The sequence below is a fragment of the Lipophrys pholis genome (assembly GCF_963383615.2).
Source record: "Lipophrys pholis genome assembly, chromosome: 11".
Lineage (NCBI taxonomy): Eukaryota > Metazoa > Chordata > Actinopteri > Blenniiformes > Blenniidae > Lipophrys > Lipophrys pholis.
Genome location: NC_137631.1, coordinates 28,750,878 through 28,776,194, shown reverse-complemented (window position 1 = coordinate 28,776,194; position 25,317 = coordinate 28,750,878). Strand labels below are relative to the sequence as shown.

General features: G+C 46.9%; 2 protein-coding genes across 3 annotated transcripts; both read right to left on the bottom strand.

The window, feature by feature from the left end:
- Positions 1-1,123: 1,123 nt before the first annotated feature.
- On the bottom strand, positions 1,124-8,070 carry LOC308116789 (alpha-parvin). Its single transcript, XM_080475184.1, has 13 exons — positions 7,709-8,070; positions 6,762-6,851; positions 6,595-6,665; positions 5,955-6,057; positions 5,685-5,825; positions 5,265-5,380; positions 5,085-5,143; positions 4,287-4,306; positions 4,085-4,146; positions 3,142-3,210; positions 2,962-3,063; positions 1,536-1,608; positions 1,124-1,450 (listed from the first exon to the last, which is right to left on the bottom strand). Exons 1-13 carry the CDS (start codon positions 7,842-7,844, stop codon positions 1,374-1,376), a joined length of 1,119 nt encoding a protein of 372 aa, XP_080331310.1. The 5' UTR covers positions 7,845-8,070; the 3' UTR covers positions 1,124-1,373.
- A 3,349-nt stretch (positions 8,071-11,419) lies between these two features.
- On the bottom strand, positions 11,420-23,914 carry LOC308116776 (F-actin-monooxygenase mical2b-like). Of its 2 annotated transcripts, XM_080475162.1 has the most exons (22): positions 23,715-23,883; positions 21,114-21,419; positions 20,604-20,811; positions 20,057-20,167; positions 19,865-19,966; positions 19,621-19,776; positions 19,446-19,546; positions 19,003-19,260; positions 18,719-18,834; positions 18,449-18,575; positions 18,257-18,362; positions 18,061-18,137; positions 17,608-17,679; positions 15,489-15,557; positions 14,835-14,981; positions 14,378-14,764; positions 13,947-14,033; positions 13,754-13,846; positions 13,391-13,571; positions 12,352-12,425; positions 12,111-12,159; positions 11,420-11,524 (listed from the first exon to the last, which is right to left on the bottom strand). In XM_080475162.1, the coding sequence occupies exons 2-22, from the start codon at positions 21,375-21,377 to the stop codon at positions 11,496-11,498; spliced, it is 2,814 nt and encodes a 937-aa protein (XP_080331288.1). In that variant the 5' UTR covers positions 21,378-21,419; positions 23,715-23,883; the 3' UTR covers positions 11,420-11,495. The 2 variants fall into 2 exon arrangements, with proteins under 2 accessions (XP_080331288.1, XP_080331289.1); XM_080475163.1 differs by lacking the exon at positions 17,608-17,679 and having other exon boundaries at positions 23,715-23,914.
- Positions 23,915-25,317: the final 1,403 nt, after the last annotated feature.

Genomic DNA, 25,317 nt, shown 5'->3' with positions numbered 1-25,317 from the left:
ACACTAACTGACCCCTCCCGGTCAAACACTAATTGACTCCTCCTCAAACACTAATTGACTCCTCCCCCTCAAACACTAATTGACTCCTCCTCAAACACTAACTGACCCCTCCCCCTCAAACAATAACTGACCCCTCCCCCTCAAGAACTAATTGACTCCTCCCCCTCAAACACTAATTGACTCCTCCCTCTGTCAACACCTCAGTGACGAAAGTTCCTTAGTTTAAACCAACAGTTGCTCAGATGTTTTTTAATAATCAGTTTGATTCAATATTCTCTATTAAATGATCAAACGCTCACAATATGAACTATTATACCATTAAACTGAATTATATTTGATATTAGTTTTATCTACATTCCTACTTTATTCCACAGCTTTACTCCACAGATGAAAACTTTTCACTTTATACATCTGAAATCATAACCACTCACTCAACACTTTCTGGATATTTCCCAATAAGTTTTTCTTTGCTTTGTACAATATTTGAATGGTTTTGAACTCCAGCAGATCAGTGCATTTTAAAGTTTTAACTTGTTTATTCAAGGTTTCCTGCAAATGTTGTCGTCAGTAATCACTCCTTGAAACGTGTTTTGGTCCACCCCTGGTCCATCCCGACTGGTCGCTTTGTATTTACCAAAGTTCATGATTTTTGTTTTATAGATTTAATGATAATTTATTGTCAACCCATCATTTAATTTAATTTAGCTGTGAAGTGATTTAATTCAAAAAGTTGATGCAAATCCTCACCGGTACATAATATATATGTATCATCATGAAATAATAGAAATTTCCCTGGTACAGTTGCTTTACACATGTCATTGATGTACATTATGAAGAGTTTATGTCCCAACACGGAGCCCTGTGGGACGCCACACCATATCCAGACAGTCAGAATAACTACGGTGAGCCACGGCGAACCGCTAGTCCCGGTTAGCTAAGGCTAACCAGGCTCGGCCGAGTTAGCAATTGCTAACCGCTAGCCCGCTTAGCCATGGCTAACTACTAGCCTGGTAAGCTTCGGCTAACCAGGCTAGCTCCAGTTAGCCACGGCTAATCCGGTTAGCTCCGGACCGAGCTGCTCCACGTTTCAGCTTCACGGGATGAAAAAAAGAAAAGACACGTTTGATGATGTGAAACAAGTAAAAACTTTATACGTTAAAACGTGAAAACAGACAATTTTTGGTCAAAAGTGAAGGAAACGAAGCATCGAGACATGAAACAGTTACTATTTCTCTTTAAAAGACTCGTGTGAGGGATTAGCAGGGATAATTATAACACTGTGGAAGGTTGCGGTGAAGATCTGGACCTGGAGGGTCTGGACCAGTGCAAGACCTGGATCGGGATGCAGGTGGTGCCCCAGGACCTGGACTGGTCTAGTCCACATTGCGGTACCTGGAGAACAGGTTGTACAGGACTCTCAGCGTGGACTTCAGGTCGCAGTTCACGATATCTGCAAGAGAAGAAGAATGAAGGTCACGACCTCCAGGGGGGTCGGGGTCAAGGGTCAGGGGGGTCGAAGGTCAGGGGGGGGTCACCTTCAGCTCGGGGCTTTGGTCTCTCCAGACCTCCGTCCTGCATCAACTCGAAGGAAAAGGAAACGTTGTGAACCTGCAGGAGAGACACACACAAACAGTTAGTGAGAGTGTGTGTGTGTGTGTGTGTGTGTGTGTGTGTGTGTGTATACCAGTTGGAAAAAACACTTGTAACCAGGCACACAACAGAAATGGGTAAACCAAGAGATGATGTTCAGACTTTTCTACTTTTCCTTAACCCCGTGACGTCATCCAAGGGGAGAAGTAAAGGAGTTAATGAAAGGTGTTAGGAGGCTTCCTAAAAGAGCTGAGGAAAGGTGTTGGGTGGTTCCTCTCACGTTCCTCTGAGGTTCTAACCTCTGATATAAAGTCAAATATCTGAAGGTTTGAATGTAAATCAAAGGAAAAGAGGAACTAAAGGGAAACGGCTGCAGGTGAATAAAGAACCAATCAGAGTGAGAACAGGCTGCACTAAAACTGGACTTTACTGTGTTGGTTCTACAACATCCAGAACATTCCTAGTTGGGATCCGGGTCCTAGATGATTTCAAGTGGTTCTAGGCAGATTATTACTTTGGTAACTTACATGATCTGCTCCTTTTTCAGTCATCCTGAGTTTCCCTGAAGCTCCGATGAGCGGGTTCCTTTAAATGTTGTCGCAAGGAATTGTGGGGGAACATGAGCTGGTCTCCTTTGGTAAAGGAAGAATCAGTGGTTCCTAGGCTAAAGGAGGTTCTAAAGGAAGCATCAGTGGTTCCTAGGCTAAAGAAGGTTCTTAAGGAAGCATCAGTGGTTCCTAGGCTAAAGGAGGTTCTAAAGGAAGCATCAGTGGTTCCAAGGCTAAAGGAGGTTCTAAAGGAAGCATCAGTGGTTCCTAGGCTAAAGAAGGTTCTTAAGGAAGCATCAGTGGTTCCTAGGCTAAAGGAGGTTCTAAAGGAAGCATCAGTGGTTCCTAGGATAAAAGAGGTTCTAAAGGAAGTATCAGTGGTTCCTAGGCTAAAGGAGGTTCTAAAGGAAGCATCAGTGGTTCCTCGGCTAAAGGAGGTTCTAAAGGAAGTATCAGTGGTTCCTCGGCTAAAGGAGGTTCTAAAGGAAGCATCAGTGGTTCCTAGGCTAAAGGAGGTTCTAAAGGAAGCATCAGTGGTTCCTAGGATAAAAGAGGTTCTAAAGGAAGCATTGAGGCTCCTTTCCTTAGTTTAGTGAGAATTCCAACGCTCCTTATCACTTAAACACGTCCGGGGTTAAGGAGAAGTGGATAGGAAAGGAGATAGGAGGGACTATTAGGAGATAGGGGGGACAATTAGGAGATAGGAGGGACTATTAGGAAGCACCCTATAACTTTCTAACACTTAAAGACAATAAAGCAGGAAGTTCTTTGTCATCACTTCCTGCTTTTGAGAAACTGATCGATCAGATCGATCGGTTTTTACCTTTTGATCGAAGTTTTCCGGCGTGAGGAAGAAGTTGTAGAGCGGAACAAAGTAACCTTCAAGAAGTCCCATCAACAAGACCAGATACACTCCGTCTGCAAACTGAATAATCTGGATTATAATCTGGAGGAAGATGCTCTATAATCTGGATTACAATCTGTACTATTATCTGGATTATACCTGAGTGTCCAGTTCAGAAACCTCCAGGTTCAGTTTGTTCAGGTGTTTGTTGACAAACGTGATCAAAGTCTGAAAACACAACACACTGTTTTAGAACACACACACTAAAAAGCAAACAAACACACACATTAAAACACGCACACACTAACAAATACACTGAAACACAAACACTCACACACCTATTGATCTTTCAAAGGAAGCTGTCCACAGCGGGTCACTATTGATCACAGCGGGTCACTGTTGATCACAGTGGATCACTGTTGATCACAGCGGGTCACTATCGATCACAGCGGGTCACTATTGATCACACAGATCACTATTGATCACAGCGGGTCACTATCGATCACAGCGGGTCACTGTTGATCACAGCGGGTCACTGTTGATCACAGTGGATCACTGTTGATCACAGCGGGTCACTATCGATCACAGCGGGTCACTGTTGATCACAGCGGGTCACTATCAATCACAGCGGGTCACTATTGATCACACAGATCACTATTGATCACAGCGGGTCACTATTGATCACAGTGGATCACTGTTGATCACAGCAGGTCACTGTTGATGACAGTGGGTCACTATCGATCACAGCGGGTCACTATTGATCACAGCGGGTCACTATTGATCACAGTGGATCACTGTTGATCACAGCGGGTCACTGTTGATCACACGGATCACTATTGATCACAGCGGGTCACAATTGATCACAGTGGATCACTGTTGATCACAGCGGGTCACTGAGGTTCACTGTCATCTTGTTAGAACTAAGATCAGAAACTCCGAACAAGCTGGTTTGTCGACTTCCTGTCAAACGGATCCAGTCGATCGGCTCCAATTCTCCTTCTTAGAGGTCACTGAAGGTGTGCCACAGGGCTCGGTCCCAGGACCCATTTAATTTCATGAGAGGTCAGACCGCACGCACAAACATACACACACACACACACACCTTCTTCACCACGTTGAGTTTATCTGGAGCATGATCAAACAAGGTGTCGAAGGCGTCGCGTTCTGTGGACACACATTCAGTTCATCACTTTATCACACAACACACTACATAATGACATACAACCACACAATGTCACACAACACAACACAACACAGCCTAAGGAAACTATCAGCAGTGAATAGAACCTGTGATGTTAACGTACCGTGTCTGCCGGAGAACGCTCTGAAAGAAGAACACAACCAGCGTCAGACTCACAACAAAACACAGAGACTCACTCCTCGAATCCCTACATGAGCTCGGTACAATGAAGACGTGTGTGTGTGTGTGTGTCTATTGGCGGTTCCCGTGACGATGTTGTTGTTGTTGGACAGGGGTCAGATGTGTCCTGGAGGGAAGAAACACTGCAGGAAATCACACACACACACACACACACACACACACACACACACACACACACACACACACACACACACACACACACACACACACACACACACACACACACACACACACACACACACACACACACACACACACACACACACACACACACACACACACACACACACACACACACACACACACACACACACACACACACACACACACACACACACACACACACACACACACACACACACACACACACACACACAAATCCATGATGGCAAAGGCAGGCAGGTCTGGGCAACCGTTCTGGTGCTGTGTTTTGTGTGTGTGTGTGATTAGCCATCCAGCATGACTGAATGTGTGTGTTGGCCTGCTGTTATCTCCCTGGTTGCTGCTGTCAGGCTGCAGGAAGACGGAGTGTGTGTGTGTGTGTGTGTGTATGTGTGTTGTTTCTCTTAGTCAGGTCGAGACTCGTCAAAATGTCGACCTTCAGTTTGTTCAAGGTCACCGTCAAACAGTAATGTTACTAACGTTAACACGATGCTACTGTGACGCTAGGTGAAGTTGCTACGTTAACGCGTCGTCACTTCACAATGTGTCAGCGACTCACTCGGTGTTTCCGGTGATTTCCTCCTGAATCTGTCGGGACTGCAGGATACCTTCTCGCTTCTGAAACACAAACCAGGAAGTTCGGTCAATCGATCGGATCGATCAGTTGATTGTATCGATCGAGCCAATCGATCGATTGATCGGCCGAACACGACGGGAAGTGGGCGGAGCCTTCACCGACCTGGACGACCACCACTTGGATAGAAACGTGGTCCGGGAGTCTGATTGGCGCTCTGAAGTGCTGTGACAGCGCCACCAGCAGGTGGAGGATGGCCACGATGCTCTTAGCGTGAACCGCTAACCAAACAAAAACAACAAAATCCTCGTCGGACATTTTGATATGAACAGTCCGAATAAATTCACTCGTGCAATTCCACTCCGTGGCACCAGGTGGTGAAGAAAAAAAGAAAAAAGAAAGAAAAGGGAAACGTGACTCGCTGCTGCCACCCGGTGTCCAGAAGCTGCTCCTGAATTCGATCAACCTTCACTTCAAGCTTCACAGGTGGACAACTTGGATTAGCCCTTCACAGCCATAGTCAGCCTGGATTAACCCTTTCATATCCAGAGTTAGCGTGGATTAACCCTTTCATCTGATACTCACAGTCGACGTTCCAGCGGATGCTCCTGGCGGAGAGTTTCAGCGAGTCGTTGATTCGCTCCAGAACCGTCTGCAACTTCTGCTTCTGTGCGATTTCTGACTGAGTGACCTCGGCCACATTCAGCCGTTCACCCTCCAGCTTCTCTGCAAGAGAGAGGCTTCACATGTTCATCCTGCGGTCAACACGTTCAGCCTCTGAGCTGAGAAAGGGCTAAAGAAGAGTTGAACATCTGCATCCAGGGGCCAAAGGTCAGGAGGAGCGGCTCTTCTTACCGAAGAGCTTCTGCAGAACCTGGCCGTCGTACAGATCTTCAGCCAGATCCTTCACGATGATCCTCTCGCCAACTAGCACGTCGTTGATCCAGTCGATCAGAACCTGCAGACACAGGGACCTGTCAACACCAGAAAGAAGAGCCAAGGAAGAGCAAACAAAGAGGAAGAGCAGACAAAGAACCAAGGAAGGGCCGCCGAAGAGTCGGGGAAGGGCTGAGGAAGTGCAGATGAAGTGCTGAGAAAGAGGCGATGATGAGCAGACAAAGAGCAGACAAAGAGATGAAGATCTGATGAAGAAGAACATAGGAGAGATGAGGAACATAGAAAAGATGAAGAGCAGATGAAGAAGAGATGAAGAGCAGACCAAGAAGAGATGAAGAGATAAAGACCAGATGAAGAAGAGATGAAGAATAGATGAAGAAGAACATAAGAGAGAAGAGTAGATGAAGAGTAGATGAAGAGCAGATAAAGAGCAGATGAAGAGCAGATAAAGAGCAGATGAAGTGTAGATGAAGAGCAGATGAAGAGCAGATGAAGAGCAGATGAAGAGCAGAATATGAAGGGTAGATGAAGAGCAGATGAAGTTCAGGTGAAGGGAAGATGAAGAGAAGATCAAGTGCAGAATGTGAAGAAGACGAACCTTCATCAGCTCCTGAAGTTTCCGGTCGTTCTTGGAGTTTGGATCCACCATGGTGCGAACCTCGTTCTCCTCTGGAGGACGGAACAGGGTGAATAGATGAACGGATGAACAGATGAACGAATGAACGGATGAACGGATGAATGGATGAATGGATGAACAGGGTTTACCCAGCATGGTGTCCTCGGGGTCCAGCTCATAGTGTGACGGGCTGAGAGGAAGATTAATGGCGTTGATTCCCTCCTCCTGCAGCTCCGACACTATGTACACACACACACACACACACACACACACACACACACACACACACACACACACACACACACACACACACACACACACACACACACACACACACACACACACACACACACACACACACACACACACACACACACACACACACACACACACACACACACACACGATCTATAGTACAGTGATCAATAACAATGCTCCGGAGCTGCAGCTCATCTTTAATGTGGTAAAACTCCCAGCATGTTGTTCTTCTACCTCCACTGCTCTTTAACTTTACTCAAGATGCACCTCTGCTGCCTCCTGCATGTCTTCAGGGGGAGGAGGAGGAGGAGGAGGAGGAAGAGGAGGAAGAGGAGGAGCCCCCCCCCCCCTCCTGGCTCCTCACATGGAAACAGCTTGTCTTGTCTGAAGTCTTTTCTCCTGCTCTCCTCTTTCCTACACTTTCTGGGTTTTTTTTATTAACAGTTTAACAGTTTAAACAGTTTTTTAAAAATGTTTAACATTTTTCACAGTGGATTTAACAGTATTTTCACAGTGTAATTTGTTTTTATCAGTTGATTTAAAATTTTTAACAGTTGATTTAACAGTATATTTACAGTGTGTTTATCTTCCTCCGCTTTCTTCCTTCGGGCCAGAGTTCCTCCAAGTTTTTAACAGTTTTTGAGAGATTCTAACAGTTGATTTAACATGTCATTTAACTTTTTTAACAGTTGATTTAACAGTATTTTGACAGTGTAATTAGTTTCTAACAGTTGATTTAACATGTCATTTAACTTTTTTAACAGTTGATTTAACAGTATTTTGACAGTGTAATTAGTTTCTAACAGTTGATTTAACAGTATATTTACAGTGTGGTTACCTTCCTTCGCTTTCTTCCTTCGGGCCAGAGTTCCTCCAAGTTTTCCGAGGAAAGAATCGTCTTTCTTCCTGGACGACGGCGACTTGGGGGTCGGGGACTTGGGGGAGGACGGAGACTTCTGCGGGGACGAGGCCATCGTGGAGGAGGAGGTGGTGATGAAGATGAAGGTGGAGGAGAAGCTTCAAACTGACGGAGGAAAATCTCAGCCCGAGTTCCGAGTTCCACTCCCTAAAGCGGAAACGGAATTCCACACGTTCTGCAGGAGGCTCCGCCCACAAGTTTGTGTGTGTGTCTGTGTGTGTGTGTGTGTGTGTGTGTGTGTGTGTGTGTGTGTGTGTGTGTGTGTGTCTGTGTGTGTGTGTAGGGGGGGGGGGGGGGGGCTCTTAGCTCGTCACGCAGAATAAAATGCGATGTAAAGTGTTTTTAACTCTGAAGAAACACAAACAAACGTTTTTTAATTTGTTGAGTTTATTTTTATTGATCCTTCAAACAAAAGTTCAGTCAAACTGGAACATTCAGCCTAAATGGATACATTCAACTACACAACACAAACACACAATAAACAACACAACAACCAACTCACACAATACAACACACACAACACAATAAACAACAAAACAAACAACATACACACATTAAACACAAACACACACAATAAACAACACAAACACACACAATAAACAACACAAACACACAATAAACAACACAACACAACAACCAACTCACACAATACAACAAACACAACACAATAAACAACAAAACAAACAACACACATTAAACAACACAACACAAACACACACAATACAACAAACACACAATAAACAACACAACACAAACACACACAATTAACAACACAACACACACAATACAACAAACACAATACAACAACCAACACAACACAGAAAACAGCACAACAAACACAAGACAACAATCAACACAACACAGCGAACAACACAAACACACACAACAAACAACACTTCCACAAAACAGCGCGACAAAAACAAAAAACAACAAATATCAAACCCAGTTCTTTCACAGTAAAGTACCAGATTAAACCCAGTTCTTTCACAATAAAGTACGAGCGCTGCAGCAGCAGAGGAGAAGAACGGACTGACAGGAAGTTGCTGCCAGAGTCAACACATCAGTTTGAACGCTCTCCTCTACTGACTGAACATTGAAGTGAAGATGGCAGCAGACAGGCAGAAATAATAAATAGTGTAAAATGTGAGTTTCATTGAGGATCAATTCAGTCGGAGGACGGACGCAGCTAAACATAATATATAAAAACATCTTTCAGAATGGGAAGGCAGATCTGCTCTGATTGCTCATCACTTTAAATTTAGTATTTAAATTGACGTAGGATATCAAAATAAAACAATATTCATTCAGTAGCTACTTAATTAATAATCCTGGACAAGATGTAGTTTGAACTGGTCCTCTGTTAATATTCTACTGAGTCGTTATTTTTATTAGAGTTTAGTCATTTAGATTGTGACCATATACAGAAAATAAAGAATAAAATAGAATGAAATGAAATGAAATGAAATGAAATGAAATGAAATAAAATAAAATAAAATAAAATAAAATAAAATAAAATAAAATAAAATAAAATAAAATAAAAGCAATTGTTTACACTACACACTGTTGCTTTACCAATATTAGAGAAATTATTTAAAATTATTTCTGGGAGCTTCAGGTGGGAGGAGCCAGTAGAAACTCAGGGTTTCCTCTACAAAACCTCATTTCAGGGTAAACATGCTCCTTCCTGTGCTGAAGAAGAGCTGTCGCTGGTAAACTAAAATAATAATAATAACAAAATAATAACAATAATAATGCTTAAAGGCACAGAGGAAAGATTTCTCAGATTTATCGCTCGGAGCTTCAATTCATTTCACACAAAATGCAGCTAAATGAACCAACAGACAAAAATGACAGAGGAACGAAGAACAGTAAAAGAACAATCAGAAACACAGAACTTCAACACGTAAGGCTGGGACTGACCTGACCTGGGTCCACCAGGTGCCGTCCACCAGGTGCCGTCCACCCGGTACTGTCCACCAGGTGCCGTCCGCCAGGTAGCGTCCACAAGTTACTGTCCACCAGGTACGGTCCACCAGGTGCCGTCCACCCGGTACTGTCCGCCAGGTGCCGTCCGCCAGTTACTGTCCACCAGGTGCCGTCCGCCAGGTAGCGTCCACAAGTTACTGTCCACCAGGTGCAGTCCACCAGGTGCCGTCCATAAGTTACTGTCCACCAGGTGCCGTCCGCCAGGTAGCGTCCATAAGTTACTGTCCACCAGGTGCAGTCCACAGGGAGCGTCCACCAGGTGCCGTCCACCAGGTAGCATCCACCAGGTGCTGTCCACCAGTTGCCGTCCACCAGGTAGTGTCCACCAGGTAGCGTCCACAAGTTACTGTCCACCAGGTGCCGTCCGCCAGGTAGCGTCCATAAGTTACTGTCCACCAGGTGCAGTCCACAGGGAGCGTCCACCAGGTGCCGTCCACCAGGTAGCATCCACCAGGTGCTGTCCACCAGTTGCCGTCCACCAGGTAGCGTCCACCAGGTAGCGTCCACCAGGTAGCGTCCACCAGGTAGCGTCCACAAGTTACTGTCCACCAGGTTCCGTCCACCAGTTACTGTCCACTAGTTGCCGTCCACCAGGTTTTGTCCTCCAGTTATTGTCCACCAGGTGCCGTCCACCAGGGATCCTCCACCAAGAACGCCTGGGGAACCAGCAGCTGGAGGATGTCGTTTCCGTGCCCCGGAGCCTGCCACCACCAATACAGCAGCCTATCACGGAGATCGATGTTGTCCAGCTGGAAGCGGTACGACCTTCATTGTTCTTTTACTGCTCTGAGCCGACACCTCCGACCACTCTGGTCTCAAACCAGGTCTTGACCCGGGCCAGGGTCGGCCAGGACTCTGGAAACCAGCTGCTCCAGCGACGCCAAAAGGCTTCTCTCAGAACTACCACGGTCCCTGACCAATGGTAAACGCGGTCTTAGACTTGGCTTCGGGGGACAGTTCCACCTGCCAGTCGCTCTGCAGGTTGAGGAGATGAACCAGGTGGACCCAGGCGGACCCAGGATCCAGGGTGCCGTCGACATGGGGGAGGGGATTCCAGTCCTTTCTGGTGATGCTGTGAAGGCGTCAATTGTCCACACAGAACTGCTTTTCACTGCAGCAGTCGGTGGAGCGGCTGGACCCTGGACAGGGAGAGTCTTATCCCCCCGTTAAGACCCCCCAGGACGGGACCAGGTCCTCCTGGTCTACACAAAGAGAGAGCAAGAGAGAAAGAGAGAGAGAGAGGAGAGAGAGTCACAGTCTGCACTCCTTCACCCAGTTTGGGTTTCTGGAAGATCTTCAAGAAGATCAGAGGAAATGCGGGAAGACTGAGAGAAGACCCAACAGTGACCTCTGACCTCTAACCCTAACCCTGACTGCGAGTGACCTCTGGTGACCTCTAGTGTCCAGGAACAACACTGACCTCTTTGCTCTGACCTTTGACCCAAGGCTCAGACTGCAGTTTGAGGTTAATCTGAGTCCTGATCGTTCTATTGAATGAATAAACAAATAAACAAATAAACGAATAAACAAATAAACGAATCAATGCATAAATGAATAAATGAATAAATGAATAAATGAATAGATGAATAGATGAATGTGTGAATGTTTTTGTCCTAAACTGAACAAACGACGATGCAGATCGTTCAGGTTGAATCAAAATGATTTATTTTCATGTATTTACAGATCTACAATAAAGGTGGAGGAGGGACTACGAGGAAGTTCAGGAGGAGGAGGGGGCGGGGCCTGCTTCTGGAAGAGAGCCAATCAGAGAGGAGCAGTCAGATCGGGGCAATCGGACAATCGGACAGCGTTCAGGGGCAATCGGGCAACGTTCAGGGGAAATCAGGTAGCATTCAGGGGCAATCAAGCAACGTTCAGGGGCAATCAAGCAATGTTCAGGGGCAATCAGGCAACGTTCAGGGGCAATCAGGCAAAGTTCAGGGGCAATCAGGCAGCGTTCAGGGGCAATCAGGGAACGTTCAGGGGCAATCAGGCAACGTTCAGGGGCAATCAGACAGCATTCAGGGGCAATCAGGCAAAGTTCAGGGGCAATCAGGCAGCATTCAGGGGCAATCAGGCAACGTTCAGGGGCCTTTAGTTGTTATTTGTTTGGTTTTATTTATTTTTGTTTTTATTTGTAACTTTATATTTGTTTATCTGTATTTGTTTTTCTTTTTTCTGTTTGTACTTGTTTGTTTGCATTTGTTTCTGTATGTTTGTTTGTATTTATTTGTATTCATTTGTTTGTATTTGTTTCTGTTTGTTTGTATTTGTTTTTATGCAAAAACACAAGCAACTGTTGTCTGGCTGCGTCTCAATAGAGGCGATAACGAACCTGCAGGTGGGACGAGTTCTGACGACGACAACACACTGCTGTGATCCTCCTACAGACAGAACGACAGAACGAACGACAGAATGAACGACAGAATGAACGATAGAACAGACAGGCACACACACTCAGACATATTGCAATTTAAAAACAGTAACGCAATAGTTACTTTCCCCTGTAACTATTTACTTTTGCGGAGTACTTTAGTTACTTTCTGGGAGAAGTAACTAGTAACTGTACTACTTACGTCATGCCGTGAGAATCTGCTCCGGTCGGAGTCACGTTGGTGTTGAATGTAATGAATCTTACAGAAGACTTTATCTGCAACGGAAATGGAGCCAAAGAGCGAAGTGAGTTTTGTTTAAAGTGTGTGTAACGAAGTTAGTTTGGTTTGAAGTGTGTGTAACAAAGTTAGTTTAGTTTGAAGTGTGTGTAACAAAGTTAGTTTGGTTTGAAGTGTGTGTAACAAAGTTAGTTTAGTTTGAAGTGTGTGTCACAAAGTTAGTTTGGTTTGAAGTGTGTGTAACGAAGTTAGTTTGGTTTGAAGTGTGTGTAACAAAGTTAGTTTAGTTTGAAGTGTGTGTCACGAAGTTAGTTTGGTTTGAAGTGTGTGTCACGAAGTTAGTTTAGTTTGAAGTGTGTGTAACAAAGTTAGTTTAGTTTGAAGTGTGTGTCACGAAGTTAGTTTGGTTTGAAGTGTGTGTCACGAAGTTAGTTTGGTTTGAAGTGTGTGTAACAAAGTTAGTTTGGTTTGAAGTGTGTGTCACGAAGTTAGTTTGGTTTGAAGTGTGTGTAACGAAGTTAGTTTGGTTTGAAGTGTGTGTAACAAAGTTAGTTTAGTTTGAAGTGTGTGTAACAAAGTTAGTTTGGTTTGAAGTGTGTGTCACGAAGTTAGTTTGGTTTGAAGTGTGTGTCACGAAGTTAGTTTGGTTTGAAGTGTGTGTAACGAAGTTAGTTTGGTTTGAAGTGTGTGTAACAAAGTTAGTTTAGTTTGAAGTGTGTGTCACGAAGTTAGTTTGGTTTGAAGTGTGTGTCACGAAGTTAGTTTGGTTTGAAGTGTGTGTAACAAAGTTAGTTTGGTTTGAAGTGTGTGTCACGAAGTTAGTTTGGTTTGAAGTGTGTGTCACGAAGTTAGTTTGGTTTGAAGTGTGTGTAACGAAGTTAGTTTAGTTTGAAGTGTGTGTAACGAAGTTAGTTTGGTTTGAAGTGTGTGTAACGAAGTTAGTTTAGTTTGAAGTGTGTGTAACAAAGTTAGTTTAGTTTGAAGTGTGTGTAACGAAGCACACCCTGCTGGGAATCGAAGGCGTGTGCGCCCGGTTGCAGCGTGCGGCGACACGCATGGCAGCGGAAACACTGGCGGTGGAAGAAGCAGCCGTCGGCACTTAGACGCTCCATCACGTAAACTCTCTTCGTACAGACATGACAGACGTCACCGAGGCCGCGAGGGGAGTGCGTCCTGGACACACACTGTGACACACACACACACACACACACACACACACACACACACACACACACACACACACACACACACACACACACACACACACACACACACACACATCAAGCATGTACCAAGCAAACGCGCTGTTGGAACTGTTGGACGGATAACTGCTCAGAGTTTGCGTTCTTCCCAGCATGCCTCTCACCGGCGTGGCGTTGGGCCGGTGGTCAGTCTCGTACAAGATGGCCAGTAGCTGAGCTTTAGTGTCGATGGCAGACGAAACCTTTCCGACAATACGCTACGGTTAGCGTCCGGCAGAATAAACGAGGAAAGAAGGAAGTCAGGAGGAGAAGAAGCAGCGAAACAGGAAGTGACGTATCCGAGGAGTTAGCTAGTACCTCTTTAACGTAGCTAGCAGCTCCAGTCGGACAACTGTTAGCTTGTGGCTTCGTTCGGGGGAATTCCTGATCGCTGCTTCCTGAGAGCTGAATGAAGAGGAGAAAAGGGTGGGCGTGGTCTGTGTCTGAGTGGGCGTGGTCTGTTCCAGGTGTGGTCCGAGTCAAGTGTGTCTGATCAGTGGGCGTGGTCTGGATCATAGGTGGGCGTGGACTGAGTACGGGTGCTGTCTGGGTCGGTGGGTGTGGTCTGTGTCCTGGGTGTCTGGGTCGGTGGGTGTGGTCTGTGTCCTGGGTGTCTGGGTCGGTGGGTGTGGTCTGTGTCCTGGGTGTCTGGATCGGTGGGTGTGGTCTGTGTCCTGGGTGGGCGTGGTCAGAGTAAGGGTGTGTGGTCTGCCTTAATTCAATAACAATGTTTTTGTTTGGAAAATTACCTTCACGTGAGCACTTTGTGCTAACTCTATTCTGTCAGGAGAGGAAGAAGAGGAAGAGCAGGAGGAGGAGGAAGAGAAGGAGGAGGAAGAGCAGGAAGAAGACGAGGAGGAAGAGGAAAAGCAGGAGGAAGACGAGGAGGGAGGGAGAAACATGGCCGACAGCAGGGACGCTCGCTCCTTGATGCTCCTCCTGGAAAGCGTTCCACCCGACGGGGTTTCGGTCTGCGGACACATCGGGTGGAGTTCAGACTCCTGATGGAGGGTCACCTGCTGCAACGGCACCCCCAAGCTGTCGGTAGGAGCAGAGTGGCCCACAGCCACGGCGGGCTCAGGAGAGGTGCATTCTGGGTAAGAATGATCCTCCAGTAGGCGGAGATAGACGGAGGGCTGGAAGGAAGGTTGGAGGTGAGAAGAGGAAGAGGAGCAAGAGGAGGAAGCGTAACAGAGGGGGAAATACCTGCCACTTAGGGCGAGGAGGGGGCACAGGAGGAGGAGGGGGTGGCGATTTCGGCTTGGCAAAACGAGGATTCTTTCCCTCCTCCTCCTCTTCCTCATCCTCCTGAGGTGTGGAGGAATGAGACGGAGGAGGAGAACCGGGTGGTTCCTGGTGTGGGGGGGCCAGAAAGAAAGAAAAGAACAGAAAGAGAGAAAATAAAAATGAAAGAAAACACTAATGCATTGATTATGCAATACCTGATGTTTATTGTGCAATCCTCGATGCTTATTACACAATCCTCGATGCTTATTACACAATCCTCAATGCTTATTACACAATCCTCAATGCTTATTACACGATCCTCGATGCTTATTACACGATCCTCTATGCTTATTGCACAATCCTTGATGTTTATTACACAACACGCAGCTCCCCCATCGTCATGGAAACAGAACACTCCCCACGCCGCTATGGAAACATGGCACTCCCTGCATTGTCATGGAAACATGAGCCTCCCATGTCACCATGGAAATACGACGCTCCTCACGTCACCATGGAAGAAGGAGATGCTCCATGTCGCCATGGAAAAACAACGTTCCCCATGTCGCCATGGAAACATGACACTCCGCCGCGTTGTAATGGAAATGCGACGCTCCCCCCACAGATTAATGATACCTCGCTCGGGGAGCGGTTTCCTCTTCGCCGTCGCTTTTTCTCTGAATCGTCGTCGAGTTTCTTCTTGTCCTGCAACATGAAAACACCACAAAGATGACATAATCCAGAGTTAGTCCAAATTAAATAATGCCGATTTAATAAGTCAGTCCAGATCACATAACCCAGATTAAATAATCCAGATTTTTTTAAAGTCTCAGTCTAGAGCAGGGGTCCTCAGTTAGTCTCCCCCGAAGGCCTAAATATGTGAAGTACGCCAAACCAAGGGCCGGAACATCTGGGGTTTATTCCCACTACGTTAGTAAAAGTTGTTTTAATTGAGGTTACTATTATTACTATCAATATTGTTATTATTATTTACTAAGCCTGGGATGGTCAAAACTCATGTTGAGGGTCACATAAATAAATCTAAACCAACTATTTAATTATTTACACAGTGAGAGACAGACAGGAATACAGGGAGAGATTTTCACTGTTACTGCTTAAATTTCACAATAAAACTGTTGCTGTTGTTTCACTGCTGCATTTGTTTCTGTTCTCTCATTTCATCCATTTATTCTTTTTAACTGTGGCCTCGTTGAATTTGAAATATAGAAACTGCTGTATAGATGAACTTATTAGTTCTATTGTTGTTGTTCAATTCATTTATTTATATAGCGCCAAATACAACAAAGTCATTTCAGGGCACTTTTATAGAGAAGCCCAACAAATCCACATGAGCCACGGAGGAATGGAAAAACTCCCTCCAACAGGAAGAAACCTGCAGAACCAGGCTCAGAGGAGGAACCTGCAGAACCAGACTCAGAGGAGGAACCTGCAGAACCAGGCTCAGAGGAGGGACCTGCAGAACCAGGCTCAGAGGAGGGACCTGCAGAACCAGACTCAGAGGAGGAACCTGCAGAACCAGACTCAGAGGAGGGACCTGCAGAACCAGGCTCAGAGGAGGGACCTGCAGAACCAGGCTCAGAGGAGGGACCTGCAGAACCTGACTCAGAGGAGGGACCTGCAGAACCAGGTTCAGAGGAGGGACCTGCAGAACCAGACTCAGTGGAGGAACCTGCAGAACCTGACTCAGTGGAGGAACCTGCAGAACCTGACTCAGAGGAGGGACCTGCAGAACCAGGCTCAGAGGAGGGACCTGCAGAACCAGGCTCAGAGGAGGGACCTGCAGAACCAGACTCAGACGAGGAACCTGCAGAACCAGACTCAGAGGTAGCGGCTTTCAGCGATTGTGGTTGTGTGAGGGGACAGTGGACAGATAAACAAGACAGATCCACTCGATGACAATGGATCAGGGCAGGAGGCTTCACACCGACAACTTCTCTTCCACTGAGAGACAGAGGCAGAACACACACACACACACACACACACACACACACACACACACACACACACACACACACACACACACACAGAGAGACAGAGAGAGAGAGAGAGAGAGAGAGAGAACATGTTAGTGATATGTAATAGTCCTCAGTGTCGGCCCTCCAGCAGTATTTTTATTCTGATACACCATTAGATTGCCAAATCAGCAAGAATGAATGGACTCACTCACCATGCTCTGATGTCGGGCCTGTATCCCGTTGGCGCCATCCTGAGGCCAAGATGTGCATCAGAAAGTCTGTTTCTGGATTCCGCTTCCTTTAAGTCAGTGATCAGGGTTAGAGAACACTCCACTCCTCGCGTAGCCGCATCTCCAGACAGCGGCTCCTGCTTTAACAGCTCCACAACCGATTTCTTGCTTTTCTCATTGGGATTTAAAACTTGATCAACCATATCAGTTGCACATTTTTTTTAATTAACTCAGCATCAGCAAATGGTTTCTTAGCTTTGGCAAGGTTCCATGGAACGAGCAACGATGCCGCTGTTGTGCTCTCTCTGCGGCAGTGGGACTTCAGAGGGTAGTTGGTGTTAAAGTGTTGACGTGCCGCTCCAGATGATCCACTTTGCTCACAGCTCCGGTCGGCATTCATTTCCAGCTGGTGGGTTTAGCCTTCGTATGGTCGGGTAATATGAAACTCATCTCTTCAGTTCGGTCAGAGTTGAACTGACGGTTTTCCTGTTCGACTTCGTGCTTTTTCACGCTGCAGGTCATGTTGTTCTCCGTTTCATTTTGACTTACTGGCTCTCTGCTCGATGGCGGGGGGTTTTGTGGGTCAGGAAATTCATCCGTGGACGTCCGAGCAGAACAGCCCTGTAATTAGTCAGATTATTTTAGCTGATGACTACGGTGTGGGATGAGGTCCAAACATAATAGAGCAGCGCTTTTTGTTCACAAATTGCACTTTCACATTGAGGTGCAGCCAATGGGCCAAAACCCAGAGTGGGCCGGACCCGAGCCAGGCCAGACATGGTGCGGGGGAGCCAAATCTCTGGGCCGTAGGCTGCTTATTGGGGACCACTGGTCTGAACTAAATAATCCAGAATAAATAATCCAGATATTTTTAAAACCGCAGTCTAGATTAATTAATCCAGATTAAATAATCCAGATATTTTTAAAGCCTCAGTCTAGATTAATTAATCCAGGTTAAATAATCCATATTATGTAATGTGAATTAGGACTGTGGATTATTACCCGGGGGATCCTCTTCCTCAGGTTCGTCACGTCATGCGTCGTTACAGAAGAAAAGTCGTCATCTGCTTCTTTGGAAGCTGAAAAATCAATCAATCAATTGCTGACAAAAACAAACTCAGCTCTGTGTGTGTGTGTGAATCAGAACCAGAACCTGGATTGACCTGGCTCTGGTTCTACAAGAACGGGTCCAGTTCACCTGTCCTGGACTCCTTGACGGATCCGGGTCCTCTTGGGTCCAGACCAGGTCGTCTTCGGTCCAGGTGTCCTGATTCCTGCAGACCGTCGATGTAGAGGTGGCAGACCTGACGACCAGAACCACAGAGACCAGGACCAGATATTAGTCTGGACCGGGTTCAGCAATGGACCAGGTCACGAGGTCCAGACTGACCTGATGGGGGCGCACGCAGCAGGGGTTCAGGTTGGGGTACCGGGTCGTCGGGTCTATGGAATACTGGTCCAGGTTTTTACTGATGTTTTCGATGGTGGTCTGGGCCAGGAGCCGGTAGATAGACTCCCTGGGGGGGACACAGTAAGTCTACAACCAGAACCAGCAGGTCTAGAACCAGAACTGTGAGCAAGAGGTAGTGAGGAAGAGTGGTGATGAAAAGCAGTCAGCCAGCAGTGAGGAAGAGGAAGAGGAGTGATGAAGAGCAGTCACCTCTCAGCCAGCAGCTCCAGCGGTGGTCGACCAAGCGTCCAGCCTCGAACCATCCAGGAAGCATCCAATGCTGCCAGGAAGCCGCGAGCAACGCCCGTCCCCATTGGCCAGAAGGGCTGCAACACCATCACCGTGGTTACCATGGTAACCATCATCGCCACGGTTACCATCAGATAAAAATCTAACTTTATTTCTACAGCACTTTTATACAGTTTCAAAGTTCTTCACACACTTTAAAAAGAAAGAGGTCAGACATTAGAGGTCAGACGTTAGAGGTCACTGACCTCCAGAAGACTGTCCCCCACCAGCGCCACCAGCAGCCTCCGCCCTCGCCGCTCCCTGACGATGGCGGCGTGCTCGGCAGCGTACATGCTGGTGAAGTCAAACATGGCGACGTCCGGCCGGCCGCGGTGGTTGATGGCGTAGTCCAGCGCTGGCAGCTGGTAGTCCGTGGCGAAGTCGGCGGCCTGGCGGGCGAACGACAGCAGCGCCGCCTGCTGGACGTTGTCATCGGCAAGGAGTCGTTCTGTTTCCTGGTAGTCCTGGTAACGAGGAAGTAGAGGACCCTCAGTGTGTGTGTGTGTGTATTGTGTGGCTGTGTCACAGTGTGTATTGTGTGGCTGTGTTACAGTGTGTATTGTGTGTTCGTTACAGTGTGCGTTGTGTGTGTGTGTTTGTGTCACAATGTGTATAGTGTGTGTTACAGTGTGTATTGTGTGTGTGTTACATTGAGGATGACTCCCTTGTCCATCAGACTCTGTTTCTTCGCCGTCATGACGAAGTAGTGTGTGTGGTCTCGGTAGTACACGATGTTCTCCAGGTCGATTCCTGAGGTCACAGGTCAGCAGTTAGACAAGAGGTCAGAAGAGCAGTCAGAAGAGAGGTCCGGGGTCAGAGGTCACCTGTCTCCTCCCGCAGCTCCAGGAAGAACTTCTGGTTGAAAATGAAGGCCACGCCGCTGATCTCCTCCACTCCCGCCTCGGCTGTCGTGTTCCTGTTTACGAAGTTTGCCGTGATGGCGATCGCCAACTTCCCCCGGAACTCCGTACGTGAAAATCCTGCTAGCGCAATACGTAATCATTACACACACACACACACACACACACACACACACACACACACACACACACACACACACACACACACCCTCCAGTGTGTTCTTTCGTCCGTCGGCTCCGATCACAACGTCGAAGTTGACGTCGGAGACGAAGTGAGTGGAGGGACGAACCTCCACCCTCCATCCAACACCTGACGGAGGAGAGAGAGGGAGTGAGTGGATACTCTCCAGCTGAGTGAGTGTGTGAACAAGTGAATGTGTAAAAAAGTGAATGTGCTCACCCTCCGGCTCCTCTGGAGGCTCCAGCAGCTTCATGAACTCCACCCTGACGTGAACCTCCACCCCCAAGATCAGACTGAGCTTCAGCAGCATCAGCTGGAGCTGACGGATACCTTGAAACACCACCTGTATGTCAACTCCACTCATCTGTACGTTAACTCCACCCACACCTACGTCAACCACACCCACCCTACTTCAACTCCACCCACCTGCACAGTTACTATACTCACCCCTATGTCAACTCCACCCACCTCTACATTAATTCTGGCCACCCGTACGTCAACTACATCCACCCTACATTAACTCCACCCACCTCCATCCACCTGTAGGGTTACTCCACCCACCTGTGTGTCAACTCAACCCACCTCTACCAACCCTATATTAACTCCAGCCACCGGTATGGTAACGCCACCCAACTGTATGTTAAATCAACCCACCTCCACCAACTTGTACTTGTACTCCAACCACCCCTACTTTAACTCCACCTACCTGCATGTTAACCTCCACCCTCAGACTCACACACCAACTCCACCCACCAGGAAGACTCACTGATATGGTCGATGGCGCCGGCGCAGAACTTCCCGTAGAAGGTTTTGGCACCGAGGCCTCGGAGATCGTGGATGGCGAACGGCCAGAGGTGGAGAACGTTGTTCCTGGAGAAGCTGTCTCTCTTCTCCATCAGCACCACCTGACAACCCAGGAGGCGGAGCTCAATGGCTGTACGCAGACCACACGGTCCTCCACCTACGATCAGACACTGAGGAAGAGGAGCATGAGGAAGAGGAAGAAGAGGTCATTGGGGGATGCTATCACTATACTATCGCCACGCAATCGCTATGCTATCGCTATGCTATCGCTATGCTATCACCATACCATGCTATCACTATGCTACCGCTATCTGTATACTATCACCACACTGTCTTTTTAATTTTTTGTTAGACAGAAAACAGGCAGTACAACCTAAAACAATACTGTGTAACAACAACGCTTTCACTATGCTATGACTTTGTTATTATTGTATCGCTATGCTATTGCTATGCTATTACAATACTGTCTCACCTTGGTCCTCATGCTGGTGTCAGTCCGCGTGTAGTCCTTCTGCCGGGCCCTCTGATCCAGCTTGGCCCACAGACCCTGGAACTTCCAGGACCGGACGGCGTCCTTCAGACGAGGGTAGAAGTTCTGTTGGTCCTGCGGGTCCAGGTCCAGCTGCCGGACCAGGATCCTGAATGCCGCCAGAGTCCCATTACAGGTCGATGCCTGGACGAAGGTCTCGAAGAGCCGGGTAGCATGGAGCGTCCGCTCGTCCTCCGTGTCTGCCATCGCTACATCACAAACTCTACGTGACCTCCAGCTGACCTCCACCTGTAAGACCACAACGACATTTAAATGCTAACCACTAGACTCCTGCAGGGACAATGCTAAATGCTACATGATTCCTGGAATATTCCAACCCGGTAATCTCAGATTACAGGAGCAGTTCTGCCCACATGCTCCACTTCCTGCGAGCTGGCCCTGTGTTGATGGGGACTTCCTGTGCTGATCGAGACTTCCTGTGCTGATCAGGACTTCCTGTGCTGATCGAGACTTCCTGTGCTGATCGAGACTTCCTGTGCTGATCAAGACTTCCTGTGCTGATCAGGACTTCCTGTGTTGATCAGGACTGGGGACTTCCTGTGCTGATGGGGACGTCCTGTGTTGATGGGGATGTCCTGTGTTGATCAGGACTTCCTGTGTTGATCTGGACTTCCCGTGTTGATCTTCACTTCCCGTGTTGATCTGGACTTCCTGTGTTCATCTGGACTTCCTGTGAGCTGGCTGGCCTCCAGACGATAACCTGAGAATGTCTCACGCTGCCACTGGCGGCTCGCTTGAGCGTCGCTTCCTGGAATGTTTGACTTATAAGGGGGGCGACAGGCGGTTGGTGCTGCATCAGCTCTGAGAGCGATAAAAATAAACCCGAGGGGCGAGCTGGCGTCACGCTGGAGGCTCCAGTGTCACGGCCTCCTGGGAACGCCACATTATGCTTACTTTAACCTCCTGTTGACCAGCCTCTTGGGAGTGCCACATTACGCTCTCTCTAACCTCCTGTTGACCAGTCTCTCTGACCTCCATGATGCTGTCCCCCCCCAACCATTGTTTGAGGCAATGAGCCGTCCAGCCTTTATTTGGACGGTCAACTTTCAAGAAAGAGGACTGAAAAAAATAGTGTTTTGGCTCAAAGACGTCTACAATCTGGGTATTATGACTGTCACTACTGTCACAATGAGTAACCGACTTCTAGTTTTGCATTACGCCCAGTAACGAGCAACGTGATTGGTCAGTTGATACCACATGGTATAAAGAGGTGAGTCAGGTACAGGTACAGGTGACTCAAGTACAGGTACAGGTGAGTGAAGTGCAAGAACAGATGAGTGAAGTACAGGTGAGTGAGATCCAGGTACAGATGAGTGAAGTACAGGTGAGTGAGGTACAGGTGACTGAGATCCAGGTACAGATGAGTGAAGTAAAGGTGACTGAGATCCAGGTACAGATGAGTGAAGTAAAGGTGACTGAGATCCAGGTACAGATGAGTGAAGTACAGGTGAGTGAGGTACAGGTACAAGTGAGTGAGGTACAGGTAAGTCAAGTACAGGTTAAGATGAGTGAAGCACAGGTACAAGTGAGTGAAGAGCAGGTAGAGGTACAGGTGAGTCAGGTAGAGGTACAAGTGAGTCAGGTACAGGTACAGGTGAGTGAAGTACAGGTACGTGAAGTACAGGTACAGGTACAACTGGAAACCATCACCAATGAAAATAAGCCATTACCTTCAAAGACAAAAGGTTGAAAGAAGCCAGACAGGAAACAGGAAGCATCAGTGAAACGGTCAGCAGGACAGGAAATAACTTCTGTTAGGAAGTCAAATTTAATCACGTCACAAAGTCGTGTTTAGTCGTCCAGAATGAATCATAAGTCCATCATCAATACATCTATACATCAATGTCTAAGGGCCATTTTGTCTACATGTTTGCAGGGGAAGCCCCGGACCCCCCTCAGACTAAAGCCATGGCCCAATAGTTCAACATGGTTCAACATGGGGGGGTTCTGTGTGTGTCGGGGGTTCTTTTGAGGGGGGGGGGGGGGGGGGGTTCTGCATGGAGTGGGGAGGTTCTGCATAATCCTATTATGCTGAGACGTAAAGAGCTTCATGTAATGAAGATTCGTGTAATTCTCTTCAAAGTGCTACTAAAGAACAGCTGGAAGACATTTGACCCCAGATTATAATCCGACTTTACAAAGATCCAAAAAGACCACAAAAGCTTTTCTTTTTTTTAAAAAAGGACCATAAAATTATAAGAAAATAATGACTACAGAAGAGCAGAAATGCCTCCAAATGTTTTGGACCAATCAAATTATCAACCATCAATCATCACAGATTAGAGATTATATCTATATATTAGATTAAAATGGCTCCAGAACGTCACATGAATAAATAAAACAAGAAAAATCTGGTGGAAGAAACGAGAAATACAAAAAGAAGAAAACAGTCCAATAATCAATTAAACTGGAGTTTAATTTATTAATAGGCAAATTCAGCTCCAGATTATGATTTGAAACACTTTCTCAACATTTAATCTGACAGAATCAAAGCCAGAAAAAGGTAAATAAATACACACTCACCTTCCCCCCCCCCCGGTTCCACCGGCTCCTCTCCCCGGGCACAGAGCGTTCTCCGGCGGATGCACACTTCACAACGTGTCCTAAGATCCTCCAGAGCTCCGCACACCGGCCTGTCGCTCACATGACAGCCGGCTGCAGGATTCCCTCCGCCGGCTTCAAGCTCCGCAGGGCCCGCACCCCCCCTCCACCCCCCCTCAACCGCCCGCGAAGGACGAACATCCGTCCGACCCCTTAACAATAAGAGAAGCAGCGACAAACAGGAAAAACGAATGTTATTTTCTTCGAATTAAAAGCAAAAAAGGGCAAAGAAAGTGTGGAAGGTTCATGTTGGTGAATGAAAGTCCACTGAAAGTTGATTAGAAGATGACAGGATGATTGAAAGATGACAGGAAGTTGACTGAAGGTTGACAGGGAGTTGACTGATAGTTGACCAGAAGTTGCCTGAAAGTTGACCAGAGGTTGACTGAAAGTTCACCATAAGTTGCCTGAAAGTTGACCAGAAGTTGCCCTAAAGTTGACCAGAAATTGACTGAAAGTTGACCATAAGTTGCCTGAAAGTTGACCGTGAGATGACTGAAATTTGACCAGAGGTTGACTGAAAGTTGACCTGAAGTTGGCTGAAAGTTGACCAGAAGTTGCCTGAAAGTTGACCAGAGGTTGACTGAAAGTTGACTGAAAGTTGACCAGAAGTTGACTGAAAGTTGACTGAAAGTTGACTGAAAGTTGACTGAAAGTTGACTGAAAGTTGACCAGAAGTTGACTGAAAGTTGACCAGAAGGTGACAGGAAGTTGGCTGAAAGTTGTCCAGAGGTTGACTGAAAGTTGACTGAAAGTTGACCAGAAGTTGACTGAAAGTTGGCTGAAAGTTGACCAGAAGTTGCCTGAAAGTTGACCGTAAGATGACTGAAATTTGACCAGAGGTTGACTGAAAGTTGACCTGAAGTTGGCTGAAAGTTGACCAGAAGTTGCCTGAAAGTTGACCAGAGGTTGACTGAAAGTTGACCAGAAATTGACTGAAAGTTGACCAGAGGTTGACTGAAAGTTGACTGAAAGTTGACCAGAAGTTGACTGAAAGTTGACTGAAAGTTGACCAGAGGTTGACTGAAAGTTGACCTGAAGTTGGCTGAAAGTTGACCAGAAGGTGACAGGAAGTTGGCTGAAAGTTGACCAGAAATTGACTGAAAGTTGACCAGAGGTTGACTGAAAGTTGACTGAAAGTTGACCAGAAGTTGACTGAAAGTTGACTGAAAGTTGACCAGAGGTTGACTGAAAGTTGACCTGAAGTTGGCTGAAAGTTGACCAGAAGTTGCCTGAAAGTTGACCAGAGGTTGACTGAAAGTTGACCAGAAGTTGCCTGAAAGTTGACCAGAGGTTGACTGAAAGTTGACTGAAAGTTGACTGAAAGTTGACCAGAAGTTGACTGAAAGTTGACCAGAGGTTGACTGAAAGTTGACTGAAAGTTGACCAGAAGTTGACTGAAAGTTGACCAGAGGTTGACTGAAAGTTGACTGAAAGTTGACCAGAAGTTGACTGAAAGTTGACCAGAAGTTGACTGAAAGTTGACTGAAAGTTGACCAGAAGTTGACTGAAAGTTGACCAGAAG

Bases quoted from the DNA above. Each gene is read 5' to 3' on its own strand.
- LOC308116776 (XM_080475162.1), bottom strand. From the start codon at position 21,377: ATGGCAGACACGGAGGACGAGCGGACGCTCCATGCTACCCGGCTCTTC. The intron at 14,765-14,834 runs GTATTTCCCCCT...CCTTCCTTCCAG, and splicing joins CTCCTCGCCCTAAGTGGCAG to CCCTCCGTCTATCTCCGCCT. The intron at 13,847-13,946 runs GTACTAGCTAAC...CGCTAACCGTAG, and splicing joins CTGCTAGCTACGTTAAAGAG to CGTATTGTCGGAAAGGTTTC.
- LOC308116789 (XM_080475184.1), bottom strand. From the start codon at position 7,844: ATGGCCTCGTCCCCGCAGAAGTCTCCGTCCTCCCCCAAGTCCCCGACC. The intron at 5,381-5,684 runs GTGAGTATCAGA...TTGTTTGGTTAG, and splicing joins CATCCGCTGGAACGTCGACT to CGGTTCACGCTAAGAGCATC. The intron at 5,144-5,264 runs GTCGGTGAAGGC...TTTGTGTTTCAG, and splicing joins TCCAAGTGGTGGTCGTCCAG to AAGCGAGAAGGTATCCTGCA.